The following is a 25,681-nucleotide window of genomic DNA, read 5'->3' as shown; positions in this document are numbered from 1 at the left end:
AGGTGGATATGGAGAACCTGTCCCATTTTTTCTCGAGTTGATCATGTTTTAAACTTTATTGATGTCTGGAGATCGAGCAGTTTGTTTTTACAGGCATCCATCTGTCCGTAAGGATGCGTTCGGTGTCGATATTCATCCTGCTACTTGGATTGGTGGGTCTTATTCAAGGTAAGACAGTGATAACATTGAAGATGCATGGAACAAATATTGCATTCATATCAAGTTGTTTACCAAGTGACTGCATATTTCGCTTTATTACTTTCAGCAATGAGTTGCCTAAGTTATAGTGCAGTTGTCATAGCAATCCACGTGTCACGAACATATTTAGTCGCCATGCAGCTTACGGCCATTCCTAACCATGGCCGCCATGTTGGAAAATGTATGGCAGTGATTTCGAAGTATTTGTTATTAAAATTCATAAATTTGGATATTAAACTCACTTAGATTACACCTGGCAGAGTTTTACATAGTTCTTAATCATCACAGTCCGTTATTATTTCGGGATAAGTTCGATTTAGGGCTACGATTTTGGGGAAACTCTTGGGTTTGTAAACACCATCAACTTGGGGGGATTCCGAGTCACGTGACCGAAATACACACTGGCTTCTAGAGAATAAACTAAACAAACTTTGAACTATTCGACCCACTCAAAGCACTCATCGCACGTTTTCTACACAATATTTGTTCTCAATATGGTATTTGCTTGTTTTAAACTATTGCTATTTTTGTTATGCGTGTTGTTGAACAAAAACAACTGCTGTGAAAGCTGTGTGTATTGTACATCACACTTGGCCAATACACACGACATGTTTTTTGTTCAGGAATCGCCCTCCATATTTTTACATCGCTTATTATTTTTCAGAATATGAAGTAAGTAAGAAATAAGCTAACATCCTTTGTGATTCAATATTGAATCATAAGTTGTATCCCATATTCAGTGTTTTTGAAGCTATATTGTCAAATATTTATAGCTGTGAACAGAAAGAATAAATGTATATTTTCAGTAGTCTACTTTTCTATTATTTTGTTAAATGGTATTTGATTTTGCTTTGTCAAAGCTGATGTTTATTTTGTGCCATGAGTAAAAATTCAGTTAGTTTATTGCATGTGATCTGATTTTTCAAACAAACATCATCGATATTGTTAATGTGTCCCCTGAAGTGTTGTTACCAGATAAGTTATATAATAGTATCATTGAACATGTGGTAACAATGTATAAGCCGAAGGGCATAGGACTATATCTAGAGTGTCTAACTATTGACTACTGTGAAGCCAATACATAGTTATCATGTCTCTCATTACTGACAATGCTATTGTCATACTTTGATTGCTAGATGCATTGTAAATCTATATATTTTTATTCACTTACCAGTATATGTAAGTGTTCATAGACATGCTATAGTTATAATGTTTTGTTAAAATGATGATTAAAGTTAGAAGCGTGTATTTTGCCATTTGTTGTTGAATAATCCCACCTCATGCTCCCCCTGTCCCCCACCCCCCCTGGTGTTAGTAGTAATTATTTTTGTTTCTGTGTATTCATCATTGCATTCATTTGTCTGTCCATGTGTCTATATAATAAAGCTTATGAATATGAACCCTTACCAGATATCAAGTTCATACTCTCATTCATCCTAACATTATGTTCTATAACTTTTTACAGTTCATGAAGTCCTATGTTAAGGTTAAAGGGATAAATGCCACCGGACCAATTTTGAAATTAAGTTTGAAAACTATTCATGAAATAACATTAACTTGATCCTATTTCTGTCAGTCAACCATGTTTACATTGCCTTGTATTAATGAGTTAATAATCTGTAACTAGGTTAAACTGATTTTTTATTTGGATTGTTTACTTTGTTATGTGAAAAGCAACCGATTACGAATACAGTTGATTATAAGGGAAGTAACTTACAAAAGAAATTAAAATCTATAGAAAACATTTAAAAGGAAAGATTTTTATTTTGTTGTTGTATAAACTCATCATGATCATGCAAGAAAATGGGAAGTTACAATCATTCACATTACAGGAATGCTATGTATTTATGTGTACATGTATTTAGGTTCTCCTGTATTTGTGATCCTATATGAAGGGAAGGGTAGGGGCTGAGCATTTGGTCAGTGGTATCTTTACTTTTTTCATTTTATGGAATCTAAAATGTAATCCCGAGTCGAGCCAAGAAATATCATCTGCAGAATATACAACTGAACAACCATTAATGTTAGAAGTCCAGCAGTATGTAATTCTACAATAATGGTTGTAGTTGTAAACTATAAGTAGTAAGTTGTCCTCATCTGATTTAAAGTTTGATTTTTCTACCGATTAAAAATATGGCATAGTTATTGCAAAATATATGAGATGATACTGTGAAGTCTTGATTAACAATTTTATCATCAGTCTGATGGAATATTGACAAGTTTCCAATCAATTATATATTATATAACACTCTATAATTACCTGTTGCAGTTGCAAAAGATGATAACTTCAGAAAATATAATATCAAGTCAATGTAACTAAAAGTACAGGATGAATGTGCTCGTACATTGTGTCTGAGGATATTAATTTATCAGTAGAACTCAAGTACTGTAATACTTTCAGCTCTTGAACATGACCTGGCATCATGAGAAGTCAGTATCTGCATATGTTTGTGTATATTTAGATTTTTTGTGTTAAAATCCATTGCTACAAGTCTTTTTTTTTTTTTTTTTCTTCTTGTTTGCCACATTCCTTTAATTAGTGTTTATTCATGGTTTGTGCTTTAAACTTGACACATATGAACAAATAAATATCTTGGCCCAAAAGTTCCAGGTTATAATAAAAAATGAATATTTGAATTTAAAGTTTTAGATGCAAACTATTTATTACACATAATCGGTAAAAGTTTGTTGCAGTAGTAAGAATAAGATGTATAATTGTCTGTAGCTGTTGTATAAAAGAAGATATTTTATTTTACACAAGATGGTGGTCCACATAATTGTTTATAATTGAAAAGAGGACACCTGCATAAAGATAAGAAGGGCTTATGGGGGGTGCGCTTGTGTGTGTTCTCATATTAGATGGGTATAGTGAGTGATATTCCATATTCCTCATATGAATACAAATTCATAGTGTTAAGAAGTTTATCTTCCATTTATTAAAATTCTGTCATGTGACTATTGGTATTATAAAACAGTTTGTCAAAACAATGACCAAATGACCCCCCCCCTCCTTCCCCCCCCTCCAAACAAAAAAAAACAAACAGGTTTTAAATAATGTTTTAAGTCACATCAATTTTTGTAGGACTTTTTTCTGGTGAGTCCATAGCATCATTTCCAAAATTTTGATGAATCCCGTGATAGGGAGATATGGAGGGTACTGATTGATCGAGTTACACAGGAAAAGTCTGATCAAGTTCCACAGGAAAAGTCTCAGTCAATGAATTTGGGTCCCAAAAACCATTGGGTCATTACAATGATGCAATGCCTTGAAGGGTCCATAGTCTATAGAGTTATGAAAAATCGTCATGGCAGTAAATTTGTTCAGGTTTAGGTATTTGGTCTTGTTCCTTTTCATCATAGATTTATTTTGGTTTTGTGTATTACCTGGAGCAGTTATCATATTTACATCAGAAAAATGCTTTTTACCCTTGGGTTAATTTGGTCTTGATTTCCATTCATATTTTTTGAAGTGGGAGAGGGATCGGGGCCAATTCTGGTGGTACCATTGAGGCAAAAGTTACAGACTGATAATGTAAATACCCAGCTATGATATACAGGCACTCGGTTGGCTGATCTGCACTAGGTGTATTGATAATTGAGTGTTTAATTAAAAGTATTTAGTGGTTTGTTGCTTTAGATAGAGAAGACATTGTAGAAATGTATCTGGCTATATGGCTATATGGCACACAATAAGTTGGAGAATTATAAGCTGTGTGTCTATACTGCAGACAAGCAGGCTGCTCTAGGATGTGGTGTTTTGTATGCAGTGGAGAATGAAGGAATGTGTTTTGGCAGCACGATAACACTGGCATGAGTTGCGATAAGTCATTCAGCATTAGTAGCATCCAGAGTTGGTAGGATTGAGCCAGACTCTGTACTGTATAGCCCTGGTACAGGGCAAGCTGGCTGTCATGTCAGTGCCTGGTGTAGCTACACACAGGAGATGCCAAGTACACTCTCTCTGCTCTGACACATGCTTCTAGTGACACTGATAAAATACATGGCCAATCCTGGGGTCTGCTTCATACTAAATACACTCTACCTGTCAGCACTGGTTCTGCAGTCAACACGCAGCATATATATCATTAATAATGTAGATATGTAGATAACTTCTGGTTTGCCTTTACTTAAATAATCTCTATCTCTCAGACCTATTGTACACATTCCATCCTATTCTGCACATTTTACTTATATTATTAAGCATGCTAACTACAAAGTTTGGCATATAATGTAGGTAACCTTCTGTTTGTCCCATCATCTGTATACAACTGACCAAAACCCTAAATGATTTAGATAATGGCATAATAGTTTGTCAGTGTTATAGGTCAAGGTTATGCCTTACCACTTTCAGTGGATATGTTGAGCCACTCTTATTTTCTCATCTTGGCTTTTTTGTTATATTCCCCTACTTAGGTAATTATATACGGAGATAATTCTAGGAAGGGGGTATATGTAGTAGTTACCTTGTCGGATCATTGTTGTGCAAGTTCACATCTCTCCATCCATGATAACCACGTGCATCTCTGAATATACCAGGTAATAAAAACCTACATAGGGTGTGCACCTATGTAATGTGCGTAGGTACTTTTTGTAAAAAGTAAAAAAAAATCTTCCTTGCTTAATGTGGACACCGGAAAAATTATTCGAAATTGATCTCCATGAACCAAGAAATTGATTTCAGAATGTTCATCTAAAACATCCGACCAATGAAAAAGTCTAAAACTTGAAAGTATTTTCAGAATTTGTATTAATCTCATTTACCAACTTTTAATTACCTTCTGTTCTACTTGTGCTCTTTTTATTTCTTTTCCTTGATATCATACATGTTATGCTTTATTATTCTATCCAATTAATCCATATTTATTTATCTTACGTACAGAAACACTTGTCTTCACACTAGGTTTAATCAACAGTGTTCAGTATTTAAAGTCACTATCTGTCTATTAATGACCAGACAATCTCGGTGATTCAAGTTGTCTTTCATCGTCAAGAGAACAACAGTGTTTTAATGCACATTTTGGTAAGAAAATCATGTCAAGACTATTTCTTCAATATCATTAGACGTATAGATAGGCTTTGTAAACATTAAACAGACCAATTTAAAAAATAATTAATTAAATCCAGAGACCAGTAATAAGTCTCATTCTACTCTCTGCATACAAATATGTAAATGCAAACTTCCGCCAATACAAATGAAACAGAACGTGTGCTCAAGGCTTCTGGTTCATTGCGATATGTGACATATAGGAGAATGAAATGAACCTTGTTAATTTCTTAACAATTGAACATGTAAGTGTTCCAAAAGATAACCATTTTATAAAACATATTTTTCAATGTCCAAACGGTGTACTTGCTTTGCTATTATATTCTGTCTTCCTAGTTGCTATCATGCCATCAAACCCTTTGTACTGTTATTTCATGATATTGACTCTGAAAGTTTGCATTTAAATATACAGCAATGATCTTATTTTTTATTGTTGTTTATAAAGAAATCATCAGATCCTTTTTGTGTCAGTTTTGCTTACCAGATAACCCTGACAATCAATGATGGCAGTCTCAAAAAATCTTAAATTTTTTCATGAAAATAAACTTGAAAATTCTGTAGCTATATGTTGTGCTCATTTCCCAATTTAGACCTTTGTTTTCCAAAACCAAAAAATGTACATTACATATAACGTGGGTTTTTATGGTATGTCTGAACATATCCACTCAGTGGTATCATACCTCTAAGGTATACGTCTGATTTTGGTGGTCATTGGTCAAGGTTAAAGGTCAAGGATAATTCAAGACCACTTTGCAAATAAAAAAGCTTATGTACAAGATTTGGGGTTAGGGTATATCTATATATGACACTGCTTAATTTGTTTTTGTTTTTATTTGAAATAATTTTTGAATAAATTTAACATTCTTCTAAAAAGATTAGAATGAAGCCCTTATCTGAAAAGCTATTTAGGTATTTGAAAAAAGTAATAATCAGTTTGAGTGTTGGCTACCAATTTTAAATAAATCTGCAGCAATTTAATGGTTTCTTCACTGATATGGATTATGTCATGGTTTTGTTGAATGACATTAAATAATGGGACACACATCTGAACGGTTGGTGGTTCAACGTGTGCATTCAACCTGGGTAGAAATTGGCATGTTTCTTTTCACATTAATGGCATCAGAGTGGCGCATAAATGTCAAGAGTATTGGGATTGTTTCATTAATATTTGATAAATCTGCCATTGTTAATTATGAAAAAATGATCACTGAAGACCAACAGTCTTAATTAATATGGGTGAATGCTGCGACAGATTCTACTGAATAATACATGTCCTTATTTTGTATTGTAAGTATTTTGTTGTTTTCTTTAAGCTTTAGTATGGTTACCAGCTCCTAATCTTTTGAGAAGTACCACCCAAGTATATTTTCCTTCTTGCTAATCTCCCCTTAGAAGAAATTATCAATCTCATATCTTTTTCAAATTCAGGCATCTAGACAAATGGATCAATACCTAAGATTGTACATATGTGTTAAAACTCCTTATTTAAATGAGTCTTCATAAATGTACACTTGTCAGAAAAGTTTTGTCGCTTGTAGTATTAGTTTTTTTCCTTGTGATAAACGAACAAACAAATGAATCATATTAAACATCTTGATAGCTTTGTAGTCACATGATACTATCAGTGTATAGGTTGAGGAATTAGATATTGAAGGGAAAAAAACATCATAAATCGTGGTTTGGTGAGAAAATCTTGTTTAGTTCTTCAAAATTATTTACAATGACAAAAACAGAAGATGTTAGCAGAGATTACTTCAAATGATTTGTGCTATCAACAATATTTATATTTGATAAGGTATGATAAGCTTTAAGTACGCTGATGCGATAACAACTTCTTCAAGGTATTTACTATTCAGTATAGGGATGTTGTTTGATGATGCATTAAGATACAGGGGAACCAGACCATGCAAAACAAGATTTTGTCAGTATGGATACAACGGGAAACAGTCTACGTAAAACAAAGACTTGTGGTATACAAGTGTTTACATGGATGTGGATGAGGCTGACCTAGAATTATAAGTGCTCCTTAGGGCGTTAAGTGGCCCCTTCCTTTTGAGCCACCAATTAGCGTTTGGTGTAGTACTGGTTGTGTCACAGGTGATGGGACACCTGTCTTACCAACACTAGGGGCCCTATATACATTGTAATGATACATTAAGGTAATGTTCTACCTGTAGTAGCCCAAGGGTTAAGGGTCGTGGATACACAGTTACACTAATCACCATCACACAGGTAATCCTGCAGGTGTTTCGGGCGGAGACATTAAAATCTAAGTTATATCCAGCTTTGATAGGTTTTATTGATTTGAAGGTTTTAACTAAAAGTAATCAGAAAGTCCATTTTCAAACAAATGCGTTGAAAGAAACACTGAGTTGAAAAAAAATCTGCACATATTGCAGAAGGACACATTTTTGTGTTTGGTACCATGTTTGGTGGAAATATGTATACACTTAATCAATAAAATTAATGTTTAGTGAGTGTTTAATTCTGCAGTGCTTTTTTTTGCCATGAATTGCATTGTTGAAAAGGTTAAAGAATCAAAGTTTGTTGGAAAATTTATAGGTATTCTAGGATATGTAACATTGAATCAAATAAATAACTTCATTGTGAGTTATCATTACTATGCAAATTGTACATGCAAGTTCTCTTCATGTATAATTGACCAATGTAATTTGTTGTTACATCACTACCAGGTTGCTAATTAGTGCAGCAGTTGACAGGTGGAGTGTACTAAAGTTACCCTGCCTGGTTCGTGGTGACATGTAATTAATGGATGGGCTTGCGTCTTAGCCCTGCCAGTAATGCTGACAGATTGAGCCCTAAAACTCAGGTGTATTTGTTGTCACAATATACTTATCACAGTCATGTATGTTAACTAGGTCTATATTTAGTAGACTCTTATTTATCAAACATTTCACGGGTGTCAAATCCTGGCTGGCATACTTTTACATAGTGGTAATTACTCTGAAAAGGCCACTTTACACTCGAAAGACCTGTTTTAACAAGGAACTATCATAGGATTAGACTAGTGTTTATGTGATTAGCAGTGGGGCGATGAAATACACATACATCGTTGATGTAATTACCACAAACAGAGGTAAAACGCAATATAATTCCTATTTAAAAAAGAGGGCTTGCTTCAGAATGAATACTGTATTCACCTGTCATTACCGTGTGTGACAGGTGTCACAAGTACTACCTGTGGGTATACCTGGCACCTGAAAGGTGAAGGTAGTCCTACAAGTATTGTATTTTCGGTCAATACTTCATTGTAGGGCCTAGAGTGGAGGACAGCTTTAAACCGGCCCTTGACGCCGAGACACCTCCCAATCATAGAGACTTCAAAGTCACTATGCACATAGTTTTCATTCAGATATGTAGTGACTGATTTATCAAAATTACATTCATTTTAACAAGTGATCTGATGCAATTTTCTGCATTTTTGAGTAAATTTGGTGAAAGAGATTTCTGCGTGTTTCTTTGAAGCAATCACACAGTCTGTGGTTCACATGTTAATGAACCATAATTTCTGATTATGTGTTTCTTAAAGTGAATTTGTACACAGCTCGGGTAGAATGTTTATCTTTGTTAGTCTGTACAATAGAATGTTTGTTTGAATTAAAAATGTTTACCTTTTTATTAATGGATTTTTTTCATAACTAAACATGGCAAGAAAAGTGACAAATTGTTCTTGGATTTTATCCAGTGTTTAATCTTCGACATAATACTTCAGGTGGAAAATTGTTAGATGAATGAAAATTTCAAATCAAATATTAGATTGCGAAACATATTATGAGAAAGCTTGAACTTGTGTACAAAGATATATGACTATAGTTAAGAATATTGGGGTTTATTTTCTGATAAAATTTGGTCCATAAATAATTCTAGAACATAACATTTAATATGGAAGATTGACTTTATTTCCTGTTATAGGTTTGGTTCAAGAGAAGTTGGGATTAGCCTGTACAGTCTTGTTGAAAGTCACCAACAAGGTGTACATACTTGTACATTCTTTTTAATATAAAATCCAAAACACACATTTATTACTGACATTAATTTGACTGTAAATCAGGAATATTGACCTTTTGTATGTTTAGGCTGAGTCAATATTTAAGCTTTTCTTTGTCAGTGTGGTGAGAGGGGAGAAGAGGGGGGTTGGGTAATAGAAGGTACATGGGATAATGAAGGGCAAGTGAAATCAAGTTTATGATAAATAGCACATTATTTATGAAAGTACCTGATTTTGAGTGCCATGACTATGTACATGAAGGCATTACAGAAATCTTGTTTGCTTTTAGTTACCTTACCATCCCTATTTTTAGTGCCTATTTTTTATCATAATTTATGAGGTAGCCCTTCTAAAGTCTTGATTACCTTCTTAAGTACATGTAAGATATGAAAATATTGTTTGCCCATCTACAGATATCTTTTTGTTTGGCTCGATAATTAGATATTAAGATCTCAATATGTTTGAATTTATTTTCTTTGCATTCTGGAATGAATGTTAGTAAAAATAAAAGTTTTGCAGACTTTTGGAATTATTGAATATGTTTTGTATTTAGAAAACTATGGAAAGAAGTTTATGTAAAGTATTAAACAATATTGACTGTCATAAAGGCAACAGGGTGTTTAATTTGCCCTTATTGGGCTTGAAAATGTTTAGAGTTAAATACTCGACCACTTAGGTTTTCTCCTTACTCTTTGGTTTCGTTATCACACTAAGGCACATTTCATGCATCCATTCGGCCAACAGATGATTCCCCTTTTTATAATGGTTGTGAAAAAGAATATGCTTATGGTATGATTAATTCATGATTGTTTGGAGTTGAACTTGTCAGAAAAGTGAAAATATTAAGTACAATTGGTAGATATCATAATCACAGAAGAGTTTAGATTATTTGTTTTTGTTTTAATTTTAAAGCATGTGGTATTTTTTTATATTTGCAGGCGATCCATTCCTCATATTTGCGAATCGTAAAGATGTCCAGTTGGTACAGGTACAAAATGGTAACGGAAACACAACCATCCTTGTTGATGGATTAGAGGATGCGGCTGCTTTGGACTTCTACTATGCAGAGAACTCAGTCTTCTGGACGGATGTGAGCCTTGAACTGATCAAACGAACATGGATCGACGGGGCTCGCACAAGTGTCAGTGTCATTTCGTCTGGACTTGTATCTCCTGACGGATTGGCATGCGATTGGCTAAGCCGCAAACTTTACTGGGCAGACTCTGAAACAAAACGAATTGAAGTTAGTAATTTGGATGGAGGGCATAGAAAGGTTCTACATTGGCAAGATTTGGACCAGCCCAGGGCAATCGCATTGGATCCACTACATGGGTAAGAGCTGCCAGATTGAGCCGTATTCCAAAATCACTCCTTTTTTTTTTGTTTGCTTGTTAAACCTTTTCATTGATAAAGAGACTAGGAGATAAACTAATACTTATCTTAGCAATGTAAGCTCGGAAAAGTTGCTTTCTTGCTCCAAAATGCAGCAAATTTCTGTGAAAAATATGGTTAAAAAATGTTGTTACCCAGGTATTCACATATAATTATATTCTGTCTGTTCCATTTCTTCGATTTTGTGTTATCACTCCAATAACTGAATTTCAAAGCAGGTTTTGAGCAAATCTCATGGAGTAGGTCACCTGGAAACAGATTGTAATCAATTAATTAATGATATGGGAATTACCACAGAGGAATTCATTAGGGTGTTCTGATGTCAAGGCAACTATTGTCAAGGCAACTATTTACAGAAATCTCAGAATGGTTTGCATGAATGGCAGACATTTTCCAGTCCAATGTGAGTGTGACTTCAGTTCAAGACTGATTCTAAGTTTAAGAAATTTTATATTTTCAAATCCAGAAGGGAGCAGAAAGGATAAAGGATGTTGATAAAGGATACTCCATTCTGAATGTGATGCACATGAAATGTTTTTGCATCAAACTAGTTGAAAGGATTTATCAGAAGATTTTAAATCATTACTATCTTAAAATACATAAAATAAAAAGACCAGTCATCTAAATGGTGATGGCGATGTTTAAAGGTGATTAGAAGTTGATGAAATTTTGGAACTAACATAGTGTTATCACATGGTGGATGTGGTTGGCCGAGATCGATGCTGACAGCCGTCTACTTTTACACAAGGTCCAGAGGTTGAACTGTAACATTATAGGTAGTGACAGGAAACCGGAAAGAAAAAATGATCAAGTTTGATTCCATGACTTAAAATGCTGTTAAATAGCTGATGCTATGTTTAGAAAGTTGTCTAGCTCTGCATTCTCTGCTTATCAGGTGTTTGGCAGTCGACCCATGAAGGGTGGGAAGGGGTGGTCTTGAGAATCATAACTTGACGCAAAACAAACAAACAACATATGTGTTGAGGGAAGAAAATGTTCTGTAAAAAATATTAAAGGAGAAAGGATTACTGAAAAGAAACTGATTCTTGCAGAGTATAGATTTGGATTTAAATTTTGGTACATATCGAGATGATTGATGATCATACATTGGCACATGACTGCATTGAGTTGGCTCAAATATGTTCATAACATTTAGCAAATTTTAATTTTAATTTAATGCAATATTGGTATTGAATTAAAGATATTGACTTCAATCCATAAGTTTTATTATTGTTTTCACTAATTAATGTATTTTTTAATTAATCTCTTGGAGTGAAAGATACTTGCAGATTAAAACATTGCCAATATTTGGATGGGGGAAATCTGTAGGTTAAAATGAAAATAATAATTGTTTCCGCCAATATTGATCTGTTTAGAATATAACTTGTGGTGTTGTGTTATGGAAACTTTTTTTTTTTTTTTTTAATGTTTACTGGAATATTATAAATCAAGATATCCATGTTGACAACTAAACATTTTTTGCTTTAAATATTCTCATCAAAATAAAAGAATACGAGACAATAAACTGGAATCATTGGGAAAAGCAAAAATCCAGTTAATTTTATAACAGAACTTGTATATCTGTGTGTGTATTTGATTAAATCATTTTAGGCATGATCATGATTTGGTTAAAGAAAACAAATATTCACAGAAATTAATATCAAACAGTTACGGACATTCAAGTTTGTCACTTTTACAGAAAATGAAACAAGATCTTTCGATATTATTTAATCTGTACAAGTTTTGAGACAGGAAACTGAAAACTAGAAAACAAGATAATCAAATTAAGAAAAAGCAGCAGGATTTATTTTTACATATACCAAGACTTTAAAGCTGACAAATCTTGGTGTGTCCCAGATAACGACTGTTGCACAATACACATGCAAAACCTTTGCAAGTGCATCCATCAAATATTCTTCAACACTAGATAACAGTTGATATGCTAGCAAGGTAACGTTGACAGGAGGCTATGCAGAGATGTAAATATTGAAATAATAGTTGTTATTCTCCAAGGTGAAATTGAGCAGTAAGAGAAGCTGGATATGATTTAGAGATAGTGTAGCCAAGGGGTTGTTTTAAAGAAAATGCATCTATTAACTTGTTATTGCATTTTTACTGTGTGTTATGTGTAAAAGCAATCTACAGTCTGATATACTGGATTGTCACTCTGAGAGAGATGGTACAGAGAAAGCACTATTTCTTAGAGCTAATGCTTGGAAACATTTCTTTAAGTAATGTTGGGTAATTCTACTTGTCTCACACTCAAGAAATAAGGTACATATTTCTTGGAGTGAATTTCTGGTAAATTTCTGTAGTACTGTCACTTTGGGAGAGATAACACAGAGAAAGCTGCATTTCATAGAGGTGATATCTTAAATTTAATTAGAGCATTCTGCTGTATCATGACCTATAATTATTTTGACAACATTACAAAGCTTCATCAAAGATTTTGAATTACTTGTGAGTGTCTGTCTCAGAATTAATCCATAGAAAACTAAAAATCATCTGTTTTTTTAAAAGTAGAATAAGTGATATTGATTCTGTGACATCATTCTGATTTTAACTCGTCAGGAGGGTACATTTAAGGCAATATGTTGTTGTTGTTTCAGTGATACAGCACTTAAAATTGTGAACTTTGTGTCCATACCTGTTAGTAAAGTGTCATGTCTTGTCCATTTACAATGATGTGAAAACTGAAGAAAATATTTTGCTGTCACTTTATTGTTGTATTGTCTAATACAGAAACAATTGTAGTGTTCATATTCAGTTTTTGGCTCGGGGACAAAAGAACATAAAATTTCTTCGTTGGCAAATAGGGATGGAAGGATCTTATCAAGGAGAAATTGAATCATGCTCATGTTTTAAAATGTAATACCTTTGGCAACATATCTTCTTAAACATTTTTAAAAAGTTGGTTACACGACAACACATAAAAACATATTGAATAATAATGAATTGTTAGACCTACTGATGATTTAATGGAAATGTGCCTTATCCAAAAATTGATAAAAGGTAGAATGTTTTTTACCCAGCAGGTCTAGCACCTAAGATGAGTTAAAATTGTTACTAGGTACATAGTCTTAAATGTAGGCCTTTTTTGGATTGAGTCCTTTTCTCTTTTGTAAGAAAATGAAACAACTAAGAACTTAATTTCCAGATGTAAACTGGAAATTTTAAGAATTATGCATTTATATAGCAAGAGAGATTTCTGTAATGACACTAATCAGCCATAAACGGCTCTAAGTAAAAGCTCTATAAACCATTAAAAGACAGAGTTCAATTTCTACTTTCACTTTGTACATATATAATTTTTGCACCAGGTTAAGATTTTGTTCTACTTTCACTTTACAGATACATGTACTGGACCGACTGGGGTGAAACACCCAAAATAGAGAGAGCGGGTATGGATGGCAACCAATCAAGCAGATCTGTGATAATTCATGAAGAAATTTTCTGGCCCAATGGGTTAACACTAGATTATGATGAGTCAAAAATATACTGGGCGGATGCCAAGCTCAGTTTTATACATAGTAGTGATTTTGATGGTCAAAATAGACGTGTAGTGATAAAGGATGAGCTACCTCATCCATTTGCATTAACTTTATTGGGTCCGACCCTTTACTGGACCGATTGGGAGACACGGTCAATACATTCTTGTGACAAATTAACAGGTGACAATCGCAAGGAAATATTACATGAGGTTTATTCTCCGATGGATATACATGTTTACAGTGCTAGAAGACAGCCTAAAGGTAAATATTCAAAATCAGAAAGATCTTCATATTCTTTCTTCAGTTTACAAGCAAGACTTGGTAGGGTTAGAGCTTAAAGTGGCCCTAATATATATTAAATATTGGCATTGTAAAAAATGTATCAAAATAAGTCCCAAAAAAATTTCAGCACATGCAATCGCAATAAAAAACGTCATCCTCTTCGTTAAATCCACTTGTAACTTTGAAAATCTACTTTCGGGGCCGTGATCAAATTATGAGGTCAGTGATGTCAATCTGGTAAAGTAGTGGTTCCCTTATCTTTTTAGTTATCAGAAGCTACATCTTTCATCAGAATTTTAATACTGTGGATAAGGAAGTTTTGTTTACTATCTGATGTAACACACTCGTAGTTCAATATGTTGGTAAAGGTTGTCAACATTTTATATATTTCACTGTCATATCCATGGCGCCATTTTTTCAAGCTACTCATGGATTGGGATTAATATAGCTGTCTTTAAATATAGAATTTAAACGAAAATCATCCTACAGTATTATTGAGATGGTATCTATCCCTTGATTTTGTTTCCTTTAAAGTTATTTTTTTATTCTTTGTTCAATGCCGACATTTAAACCAATTTCAGCTCTAACCCTACCAAGTCCTCTTTAGAGCAAAATATTTCAGAAATCAAGACAAGTGTTTTTGCTTATTTTTTCAGGAAATGCTTTTTTTTGCAGTGTGAAGTATTCTTTTAACATCAATTCAAGACGAAGATTTGTTTGTAAATTGTGTAAAATGGTCACTCTTATAACATATTAAATATTGGAGCAAAAGTCAATCTTGCTACAGGTTGGAGAGTGAGTTGTATTCATTTCAGATGACTGGAAATCTTCTATACTGTCTAATCATCTATTGTATGTTCAGTAAATAAGCTCATGTCTAATTCACCCATATCTTATACTGATCACCTAAATGTTAACAAATGCCATTTGTGCCGTAATAAGCCCACCCTGAAGTTTGAATTGAATGTTATGTTGTTCCCTTGGCTTATTGCAGGATAAATATGGGAACATTTTTCTACTGTCAGACTCATAAGTTTTTACCTGATTATTTAGCTTACTGTTTCATTATGGTGTCGATGGGGAGGTAGCTTTCATTTGTATTTGGGTCAAAAATATCCATGAAAGAAGGTCAAAGTCGCACCCTTTATACTATTTAAGTTACTACCTGCTGATTGAATCTTAACTGTAGTAAGTCATATCCGATAGGCAGAAAGGAAGCACCTGTCACATGTAAAAGGACAGCAATATGTCCCAATGTGCTTTTACTGATCAGAAAGCAAATGTTTAAAGTTTTAAGAGACTGTGATGGATTACTTTTACTGATCAGAAGGCAAACGTTTATAGTTTTAAGAGACCAAAAAATTAACCTGGCATTATCACCCCTTGGATGGCCGGGGTCAAGATTAGGAAGGTCCTCTTTGTAGTAGCTGATTGATACCACACTGAATAACATACTGGAGGTCCATGGCTTGCCGCCAAGAGCATTTTGGGTAAAGTATCTCGCCCAAGGACAAAACAATGTCAGCAAAGACCAGTCCATTTCTCAGTAGCTTTATGAGAAACACAAACTTCCAACGGTAGGGAGCGTCCAACCATGCACGGATTTTCACCCGAGGTTGCATGTACGAACGCTGTACCACCTGAGCTATGGCAGCCCTGGATATGTGGCTCTGATAGATTTTTACATATGATTGGTTTTATGCTGTACATGTATAGTAAAATGTCATGTGAAAGTTCAGACATTTTGAGTGTAGCTCATTGGGCACAAATTGAGTAACGACATGTACGTGTCAGCATGTTAATTTAGCAATTTGACAGCAGCTGGGAAGGTTGTGCTCACAGACTTTATTTCTGAAATTCCATAATTTTTCAGGATAGAAACCGTATTGCTGAAACTTGAGAAGAAATTTTTGTTATCATTATACCATCAATTTATTTTAACAGGAAAAGAATTTGAATCTTTTAAAGTTAATGCTTTTCACTTTTTAGATAATTAAAAAAATTCAGAAAAAAGTATGTAAAAATAAAATATCACTTTATTGATTTATGTATGATTTCAATGTAGGTTGTATGGGAAATGTTTTTGAGGTTGATTTCTTCCTACTTAAGTTTTCTCAATGTTTTATATATTTTGATTCTACTGCTGATAAAACTTTTTTAATTGAGAAGGCAACGAATTGCTTCTGCTGGAAGGTGTTAATTGATTTGTAAGCTTGGCATGTATTGCAGGCTTGAGACTTGTACCAGTCGAATTTCTTCCTTTATTATTACATATACTTTCCATATGAGTGCTACAGGCACATTGAATTGGTTTTAAATTTCATTTTATAATTGTACAAACCTTATAATATTCCAATGCATATACTTCTTGTTGCCTTTTAAATATTTTGGGGCAGTTTTTGTTTCAAGTAGATTGGGAAACCAATTACTGCCTAGTTTTATCAGTCCTGCAATTTTGACAGGATGTGCAGTGTTGTCATGGCTACAGGGACTTGAAATTTAAGAGGTCTTTGTAACATTGCATTACTCAAGTTGGAAAATGTTAGTGATCCCAGACAACGTTATGTTGGGTATGCTTGTTCCCGTTCTGATTGTTCGCCTGTTATTAACCACAGACATTTTCAAGAAGAATGTATTATGCCAAGAAATGATTAATTATTTCTGTGGTCTATTATTTCTCCAGTTCTAGGTTTTTATGGCACAGGATTATTTAAGACATTTTCTGTAAACTAGGTGAAGTGATTTCAGTAGGAAATGAATTCCATTGGAACAGGATTCAGATTTCAATATTATAGTACTTCCTCTATATGAGCTGTCATTCAGACGGAAGCATTCTACCATATTTACCCTGCATTAGACCCAGGGGCAACACAGAAAGTTTGATTAAAATTAGGGCGGTAGAAATATTATTACAGGACAACTATGATGCTTTTGTTGGTATTTCTTCTGAAACTGTCAATAGATTGGAGTGGGCTTATTTCCAGACGGGCTTATTGCCAAAGGCATATGGTAGTCATAGTTCCTTGAAAACTTTGAAATATTGGAGTTAGTGATATGAACAAAATGTACATAACTATACGTTGTAAAAATTATCTTGAGAAACTCCATGAAATTGGATGACATGTATTTTTTGTTATATTGTTACAGCTTGCTGATCTGTTCAGATTTTATACTTCAGGAAACTAACATTTTTTCTTATGATGGCCTTTAAATGGTTTGGAGGCACACATAAACAGCAGGTGTATAAGTGTATGTACGTACTAGTTATATAGGCTAATATAATTAGCTCAGGTAGGAAAAACACAAGTTTTCAATTTCATATTTACAGTCCACTGTTGCCATGCCAAGACATTTTAGAGTGTGGAATGATTTTTGTTATGTATTAATATTGTGATGTTTTGATAGCTGACTGTATATGTTCTGCACATATATGCCAAATGTACCGTTCATGGTCAAGGTAGAAAAAAATCTCTTTTGGAGTTGTATTTTTGTGTTTGTACCACCTGGGTCAAATTAACATTGTTTTATTCTGCGGTTTACAGCTCTCAAACTTTTGAGTTGGTTACCTTTACAAATAATTTATTGCTGTTAAGAATTTTTGTTGTTTGTGACTGTAAGATATGATGAATACAATTCTCGGGTATAACTGCTTTACAGTCATACAACTGCTAAACATATAGATAGCAAACACAAGTTTCATCAATCTTTAATCAATCGAAAACATAATAGATGCTGTTTATAATGCAGCTTAAGACATTTCTGCAAACAAATAAGAAAACAATTTCCCAATTGTAAAACGTTAAATGTCATTGCTGAATATGGAAAGTGAAACAAACCAAAAATTGATGATATATTTGTATTAGGTCGCTAAAACGCATTGGCAGATTTCAGAATTTCTGCATATACAGGGTTGATACACTCGCATTTTTTTGGAAGTGTTATGAAATTCAGTACAGGTTGAAATGGAACATATTTTATGATTGGTTCAATGTTTTATGTTTGAAAGGAAATTCTGTTACTGTATTTTTAACATGCAACATTTCCAGTGTCCGGTACAGGCATGTTCATTTATTCTGGAATAATTTAATTTCAGTAAGACCGTTTCAACTGGTTAACATGATGGTGGTTATAAGCCATTGATTTCTTTGTATTATCAAGATTATGGAATTGAATGAAAAAGCAAAATCAGATTTCACAAATGATTTCAATCTTATCCGTGGTATTTAGAACGTAACTCTTAAGATATTGATGTTTGTTAACTGCTTCAGCATTGGAATCAGCTGAGCTGCTTCAGTGTCACGACACATTGATGCTATCATTGACTTACACCAGGGTGTACTATAGATAATATGGAGCAGGTTTATTACAAGTAACCCAGTATTCGGAATGGCGTTCCATTGGAGGGAGAATCGGGTTAAAAATATAAACCTGTCAGAAAAGGAATCATTTTGTCTTCTCTTTTTTTAACAGTAAATATTAGAGATAATATATACGCAATTGAGTGCAGGATGCTCTTCTGGAAAATGATGAAACACTGGGACTCTGAAATAGCATTGGTTTTTTAAGTTTACCAAATAGAAATCTACAGACATATTATTAGATAATTATGGGTATTGATATTTATGTTCTTCAGTATGTTGTAAAGATGTATAATCATTATTTATCTTCAATCTTTTGATACATAGTATCACATTTTAAACACTGGTCTGTACTTGTTAAATATGAAGGAACTATCAATATATGAAACAAAACATTTGCATACAATTGAATACATCCCCGAGACTGAGAAGATTTTCTCAAGGGAAATCCATCTAGATTTGAAGTTTAAACGTACATTTTGTAAATGAACCAGAGGCGACAGAAAGAGATAAGAGAGTAACACAATTATGAGGTTAGCGTGTGTGTCTGTTGTTTTGATAGAAGTGAAAGCCGATGATGATGTAATGTGTATTGTCTATAGCACATTTCATCTATGTAGTATTTGCAAGATGGGAGGGCGCTTGGCAAGAAAAATTTTCGAAAGTTTATGGTTAATAAAAACAGGTGATTCGTGTAATTTCCATGATAAGCTGTTTGACTGAAGTTTGTGTTTGAATGTATAAGAAATTATATAGAAAGAACTCAATTTTTATTGGGAAATTCTATTAATGCTAAATGATTTAATTTGTCTATCTACAATTTTTATGTTAAAGGTGGATTTTTTAACTGATTAGTCCATGTTTTCAGGTGTTTTTTTAATGTTGCCTCTAAGTGAATCATCCATAGAATCTAGTTCTCTAATCATTAGATTTTATCTATATAAAATAGATTGTTTCACAGAAAATGTATTGCCTGCACTATTTTAAATAAGCTAAATATAAAGTTTGACGAGATTGTCACATAAATGAATTAATTGCTGATTGCTCTTGTTTACAATCATTTCTAGTGTTTCACAGGCCTTGAAAAACCTGATTTCTCTCTTCACATAATTCCAAACAATGGTTTTCCCTAAAAGGCCCCAGTTGAGTACAGATGGAAGGAAACTTGCTGGAATTAGATAAATGCTGATACAAATCGTTTGCAAAATAATATTGATCTATTCTCCTGTAACTGACTGATCTGAGTGTACAAGATAATGGATTTGTGGAATTCACTTATTTTGCAGCAAATTTTCAAGGAAAATCAATTTGATCACGAAAACCTGTACAAGAAACAAATATATGTATTTTTCTATGTGCTTACACATTGTGTAGAGAATGCTAAAATTGGTCATTCTCAGTGTTTCCTATTACCCTGAATGAGATTATTACAAAACCTCCCATTTGATGAAATTCAAGACTTGTACTTTTGGTTTTTAAGGGGTTTTTTTATAAGAAAACATTGTATGTGGTAAAATGTAACAATACAAGGGAGAGCACTGAATTCTACAGTTTTATTATTATACTGGACACCACTTATAACAATGACAATATTTAACATTAAACAGAGTTATTCTAATAGTTTTTAGTACCATCTGTACTTGTAGCTAAAATTGCTTTGTATATGTTTATGTTTTGTTCAGGGTGGACTTTTGTAAACAGCTTAAGGACTCATTGTAATGATTCTTATTATACAGGGTCTTTCTCCTGAGTTTCAGGTTGTAAATGTTTGTATTCCACAGAGTAGAACTACACAGGTAGTTGAAATGCGAGTTTTATCTGTAAATATGAATGACTTTATGAATGATGCACTTCATGTTAGTGGTAGAATGATTGCATTCACTTTTCTAGTCAGATTTTATTCTATTTTATTCCTTTTGCAGGTATTCATGACCTTCAGTGTTCAGTTGACAATGGCGGTTGTTCTCACCTTTGTCTCATCTCACCTCATCCTCCATACTATACCTGTGCCTGTCCCACTGGCGTCCAGCTCAAGGAAGACAACAAAACCTGTGCTAATGGTCTGTACACTGTCATTGTGCCAGTTTGGAAAAATGTTTTTAAAGAAAACTTATTTTACGATGACAAATAACGATGTAATACGTAAAAATTTTCTTGTGTTAAATGACGTAAAAATACATTAATCTTTTTAATTTCAATCCTGAATGTTAAGATGTTGATTTTTGTGTATTAGATGAACTTTACTTTGATTTTCTATGCTTGGTGTTAATTTATATGCATTTGGTAAAACATTCAGAACACTGTAGAGTTATGTCCCTTGGCATCACTGTATGAAGTTTCGCTTTTACAGGTGCCCAGCAGGTCATACTACTTGCGAGGCGGACAGACCTCCGCAAGATATCCTTGGATACTCCTGATTATACAGATGTGGTTCTTCCACTTGGAAACATCAGACATGCCATTGCAATTGACTACGATCCGGTAGATGGTCATGTGTACTGGACTGACGATGAAGTCAAGGAAATACAAAGGTCCTCCCTGGATGGAAGTGGTATGTGCTGAAATATTGCCCTTTGTCATGTTTATATCAATAATATTAGACTATGAGTACAATTCAACTGATTTTCTTGTCAATTATAAATGAATAAAAATATGAATTCTTTGCTTAGATTCTGAGAAATTAAAAAAGATGTGAATATATTCACAAATCAGTTTGAAAAGTTGGGAGAAACATAATGATGTACAGACTAATCTGTAACTCATTTCATAATGTTAACTACAAAGTGATTTGAAATCTTTGTAAATGCTTCCAAATAACATCATTGATTGGTACAGACAAAAATGGAGACAAAACTAATCAATATAATGATACCAGATACCAAGTCTGATTTTGAGAGTGCTGACATAATTGATCAACTGTTTCTCCTTTTAGAATAAGTTTATGGGGCAATATGTTGTTAATCTAAACAAAAAACAATAAAACTTGCTTTAAAGTTTTAATGAAGTAGACAATGTTCAAAAGTACTAATGTTTGCCCTTTTTAATGGTTCAAATTCTTAGGGTTTCACGAAAAGGGTGAAGAAATAACACGTAATGTTAGTGGAAATTTTCAAACTGTGTCGTTGTTTTCTTAACAAATTTTGATTTTCAAAATATCTTTCTCGCAGTTTTATGCAGTCCTTGAAATCAGAGGAAAATAGATCCTCTTGAAAATGTTTTTAAAATGTGACTGGAATTAGGACTGGAATTAAAATTTCAATACATATCAAAGATATTAAATTTCTTGCACTTTGCATGATTGAGTAATAATATTGGTGTTCATCGGACCATTACTAGACTTTATATGATTTTGATAAAATCCAAGCTGGATTGTCACAAATAGTGAATTTGATAGAAAACCAGGCTGAAACATCACAGATAGTGAATTTGATAGAAAACCTGACAGAAACATCACAAATAGTGAATTTGATAGAAAACCTGGCTGAAACATCACAGATAGTGAATTTGATAGAAAACCTGGCAGAAACATCACAAATATTGAATTTGATAGAAAACCTGGCTGAAACATCACAGATAGTGAATTTGATAGAAAACCTGGCTGAAATGTCACAAATAAAGAATTTGATCAAAAACCAGGCTGAAATGTCACAAATAGTGAATTTAATGGAAAGCCTGACTGAAATGCCATAGACTGTAAAGAGATTTCTTCATTTATCTATATCTTGTGTTTACAGATCAAGAGACAATTGTCAGTACAGAAGTGAACCATCCGGATGGTGTGGCCATTGATTGGATAGCAAGGAACCTTTACTGGACAGACACTGGTACAGATCGGATAGAAGTGACTCGACTCAACGGCACGTCCCGTCGTGTTCTCATCTCAGAGGACTTGGATGAACCACGAGCAATATGTTTGGATCCAATCACTGGGTAAGATGTTCTTCCCTTTTTTTCTCTCTCTCAAGAATGTTGTTTTGATTAATGGAATAAAGTAACTATCACTAAAGCTTGAAAAGACCTTAAGATCGATAGAAAATAGATATAAGAAATATAGAATAATAGATACTAATGCTTCATCTCCTGTGCATAAAAGTATAACTGCCAAAAAATGCAATGATTATCTTCGAATGAAAACCAATGGGTTAAAGTCTTGATAAAGAAGAAAATAAGTATTCAAATTTTTCCAGTTTGTAGAATGCATTTCTAGGTGTGATTCTTATTGGTGAATTCAATGTGAGCTTTAAAACCAGATTTGACTTATCACTGGTAAAAATTGTCACAAGTGCTGGGCGTATTGGTGAGGAGTTTTTCCTGACTTATTTAAGCAGATGGTTGTTTAATAATTCAAACACTTTTCTTTGCAGACACATGTACTGGACGGACTGGGGAACTGTTCCGAAAATAGAACGTGCAAATTTGGACGGGAGTAGTCGAATTATGTTGATCAACACTTCCCTGGGCTGGCCCAATGGGATATCAATTGACTATGCCGAGCAGAAGATGTATTGGGGGGATGCTAAGGAGGACAAGATTGAACTGGCCAACCTAGATGGCACTGGTCGACGTGTTCTTGTATCAGAACAACTACCTCATATCTTTGGCTTCAGTCTCCTAGGTCAGTCTTTTCTTTGTTTTGAAAAATAAAAGGAGGTGCTACTTCTGTTGATATATGCCTTTCTAGACTTGTGTGTGTGGTTATTTATGTCTAATTTTAATTGAAAACTTACTGATTAAAGTGTATATGATACGTTTTGATTGGATATAACAAATGCTGCTGAATGGTGTTTTCACTTATTGAAATCCCTCATTTTTATGATAGTAGAGAATCGTATCCTTGTGTGAGCTTACCATAATTCAGATGTTTGAAAATATGTTTCAAAGATGAGGGAGAATTAATTAAGTTGAATTGTTTTGCAGGTGATTACATATATTGGACAGACTGGCAGCGTAGATCTATTGAGCGTGTAAACAAGAAAACAGGACGGGAAAGAGAAGTGATAGTGGACCAGCTACCTGATATCATGGGATTAAAGGCCATCAATGTTCAAAAAATAGAAGGTAAACAGTCAGTGTCTTGTCTCCGATATTACTTCCGCTATTAAGAATGTTGTTTATGATTGTCTTATTGTCGCCCTTAACAATACTTTATGTAGTAATTTCTCAGATTTCATCTCACATTTCCTGATTGACTCATCTAGAATTCAAGAAAACTGCTCATTGAAAAAAACAACATTACCACATCATATTGTGATAATTTGTGTACTTTCTTTGACTTTTCAATGGGAGAAATATTTTTGCAAAAGGGGATATATTTTCCCACTTTTAGAACAATGCCGTGGCATTGCCACAGTTAAAAAATGGTGCCAGTGTTTTATAACTTAAAGTTTGGAAAGTGTGTAGATGACAAATAGGTGCTTGCAGATGATTTGTTTCCATAGATGTTGTGTTAATATATGATTTTGAATCATCGATAATATCTCATACCTTATGCAGTGATCAAAATAGAAATAAGATCGAAGTTTATAAATGGAATCCTTTATACAACATGTTTTTTAATGTTGGCAATACTAGATTGAATAGGAAGGCGACTTCGTGAATGAATGCTTAAATCTTGTTAGTGTAGTGTTCTATGTGTGTGTGACTGACTTGGCCATGCTTCAGTGACCACAAGATGGAGGTCAGATGTCGTCTGTTGAGGACAGTGAAGGCAGTGTGTTGTTGTAGGGCCAGGGGGGTCATGCCCCATTGCACATATGATGTATGTAGAGTGGCCAGTCAACCGTGACCCAGACCCCTTAATTATAGAGCCAGTGGGCAACCTAACTTGATTTTTCGACTACACACATTGCTAATGGGAAGGCAGGGCCACAGGACAAACCATAAACATCAGGGTATTTTTTTGGTACAGCCCAAAATTTAACAAAGATACAGCATTCACTGTCCTCGAAGGCAGTTTATGTATGTTGAAGAATGACTCATAACAGAAGTAAAGTTGTCAGATTCTGATCTTAGAGATATCAGTAACTGTAGGGAGCAGACAGCAGTAAAACAAGGGTAGTTTCGTTGAATTGAAATTCACATCAGGACTCTCAGAAGAGTGGTAACAAATTAACTTCAGTTTTACAATTAACTAATAGTAAAAGTTATTTCATCAAATGTCAAGCTTGTGACAGTGGGTAACTATAGGCCCCAGGGTACTTGAATGGTAGATCTGTTTCTGACAACACTTAGCCACAGATTGTATTGTGTATTTGTCAAAGTGAGTATCATCATATTGGAAATACATGGGCCATTTGAACCTCCATTTGACATAAAAATTATAAAAGAAACTACATCTATATATAGTTTGTTTTTCTGCTTATTACGTCTAAGCATTTTATCATTTAAATTTGAAACATTTTATCCATTAAATTCGAAGCATTTTATCATTTAAATTACGGAAGCATTTTATCAATTAAATTCAACGGGTGGTACTCTTAACAAAACTTGCAGTCCTGTGGTGGGTTAAATTTTTGCTGAAATAGCCTATAGTTAGCTTCTATCAGTGATTGAAATGTATTGAAAATTATTTGTAGAATATATCTTAATAGAGAGCTGATTAAGTAACATATAAAGAATATAGAAGGATGGACAAGCAGGTGTTGGGATATGCCTGGTTCATCATTCAGGTTGAAATGATAGGACACATCTGAAAATTTATAAATAAAGTCACTATCTTTTATTTAATGAAAGTAGTTTCATATCTTGAGAACTGGATATCACATTTCTCTATAAGTGACCGACATACAGATATGAGAGTAGGTGTATAGACAGTGAGGTGTATGTAGACTGTACACAGATACAACAGTTCCTGTTACATCAGCTCACTCTAGCAGTCACTTCACATTTGGTAAAACAACTGGGGTGG

At 33.8% G+C, this 25,681-nt stretch overlaps 1 protein-coding gene across 1 annotated transcript in view; it reads left to right on the top strand.

The window, feature by feature from the left end:
* LOC132550031 (low-density lipoprotein receptor-related protein 6-like) overlaps positions 1-25,681 on the top strand; it is a 38,244-nt gene continuing 12,563 nt past the window's right edge. The window contains exons 1-8 of the mRNA XM_060214028.1: positions 1-168; positions 10,190-10,583; positions 13,995-14,395; positions 20,697-20,834; positions 21,125-21,325; positions 22,509-22,704; positions 23,139-23,389; positions 23,692-23,832. Of these exons, the coding sequence (XP_060070011.1) occupies positions 114-168; positions 10,190-10,583; positions 13,995-14,395; positions 20,697-20,834; positions 21,125-21,325; positions 22,509-22,704; positions 23,139-23,389; positions 23,692-23,832 (1,777 nt within the window). The 5' untranslated portion in view covers positions 1-113. The remainder of the gene's footprint in view (positions 169-10,189; positions 10,584-13,994; positions 14,396-20,696; positions 20,835-21,124; positions 21,326-22,508; positions 22,705-23,138; positions 23,390-23,691; positions 23,833-25,681) is intronic.

Source organism: Ylistrum balloti, unplaced genomic scaffold, assembly GCF_031769215.1.
Source record: "Ylistrum balloti isolate Yb309-2 unplaced genomic scaffold, AGI_CSIRO_Ybal_v1 Utg370102, whole genome shotgun sequence".
Classification (NCBI taxonomy): Eukaryota; Metazoa; Mollusca; class Bivalvia; order Pectinida; family Pectinidae; genus Ylistrum; species Ylistrum balloti.
This window is presented reverse-complemented; position numbering and strand designations above follow the sequence as displayed.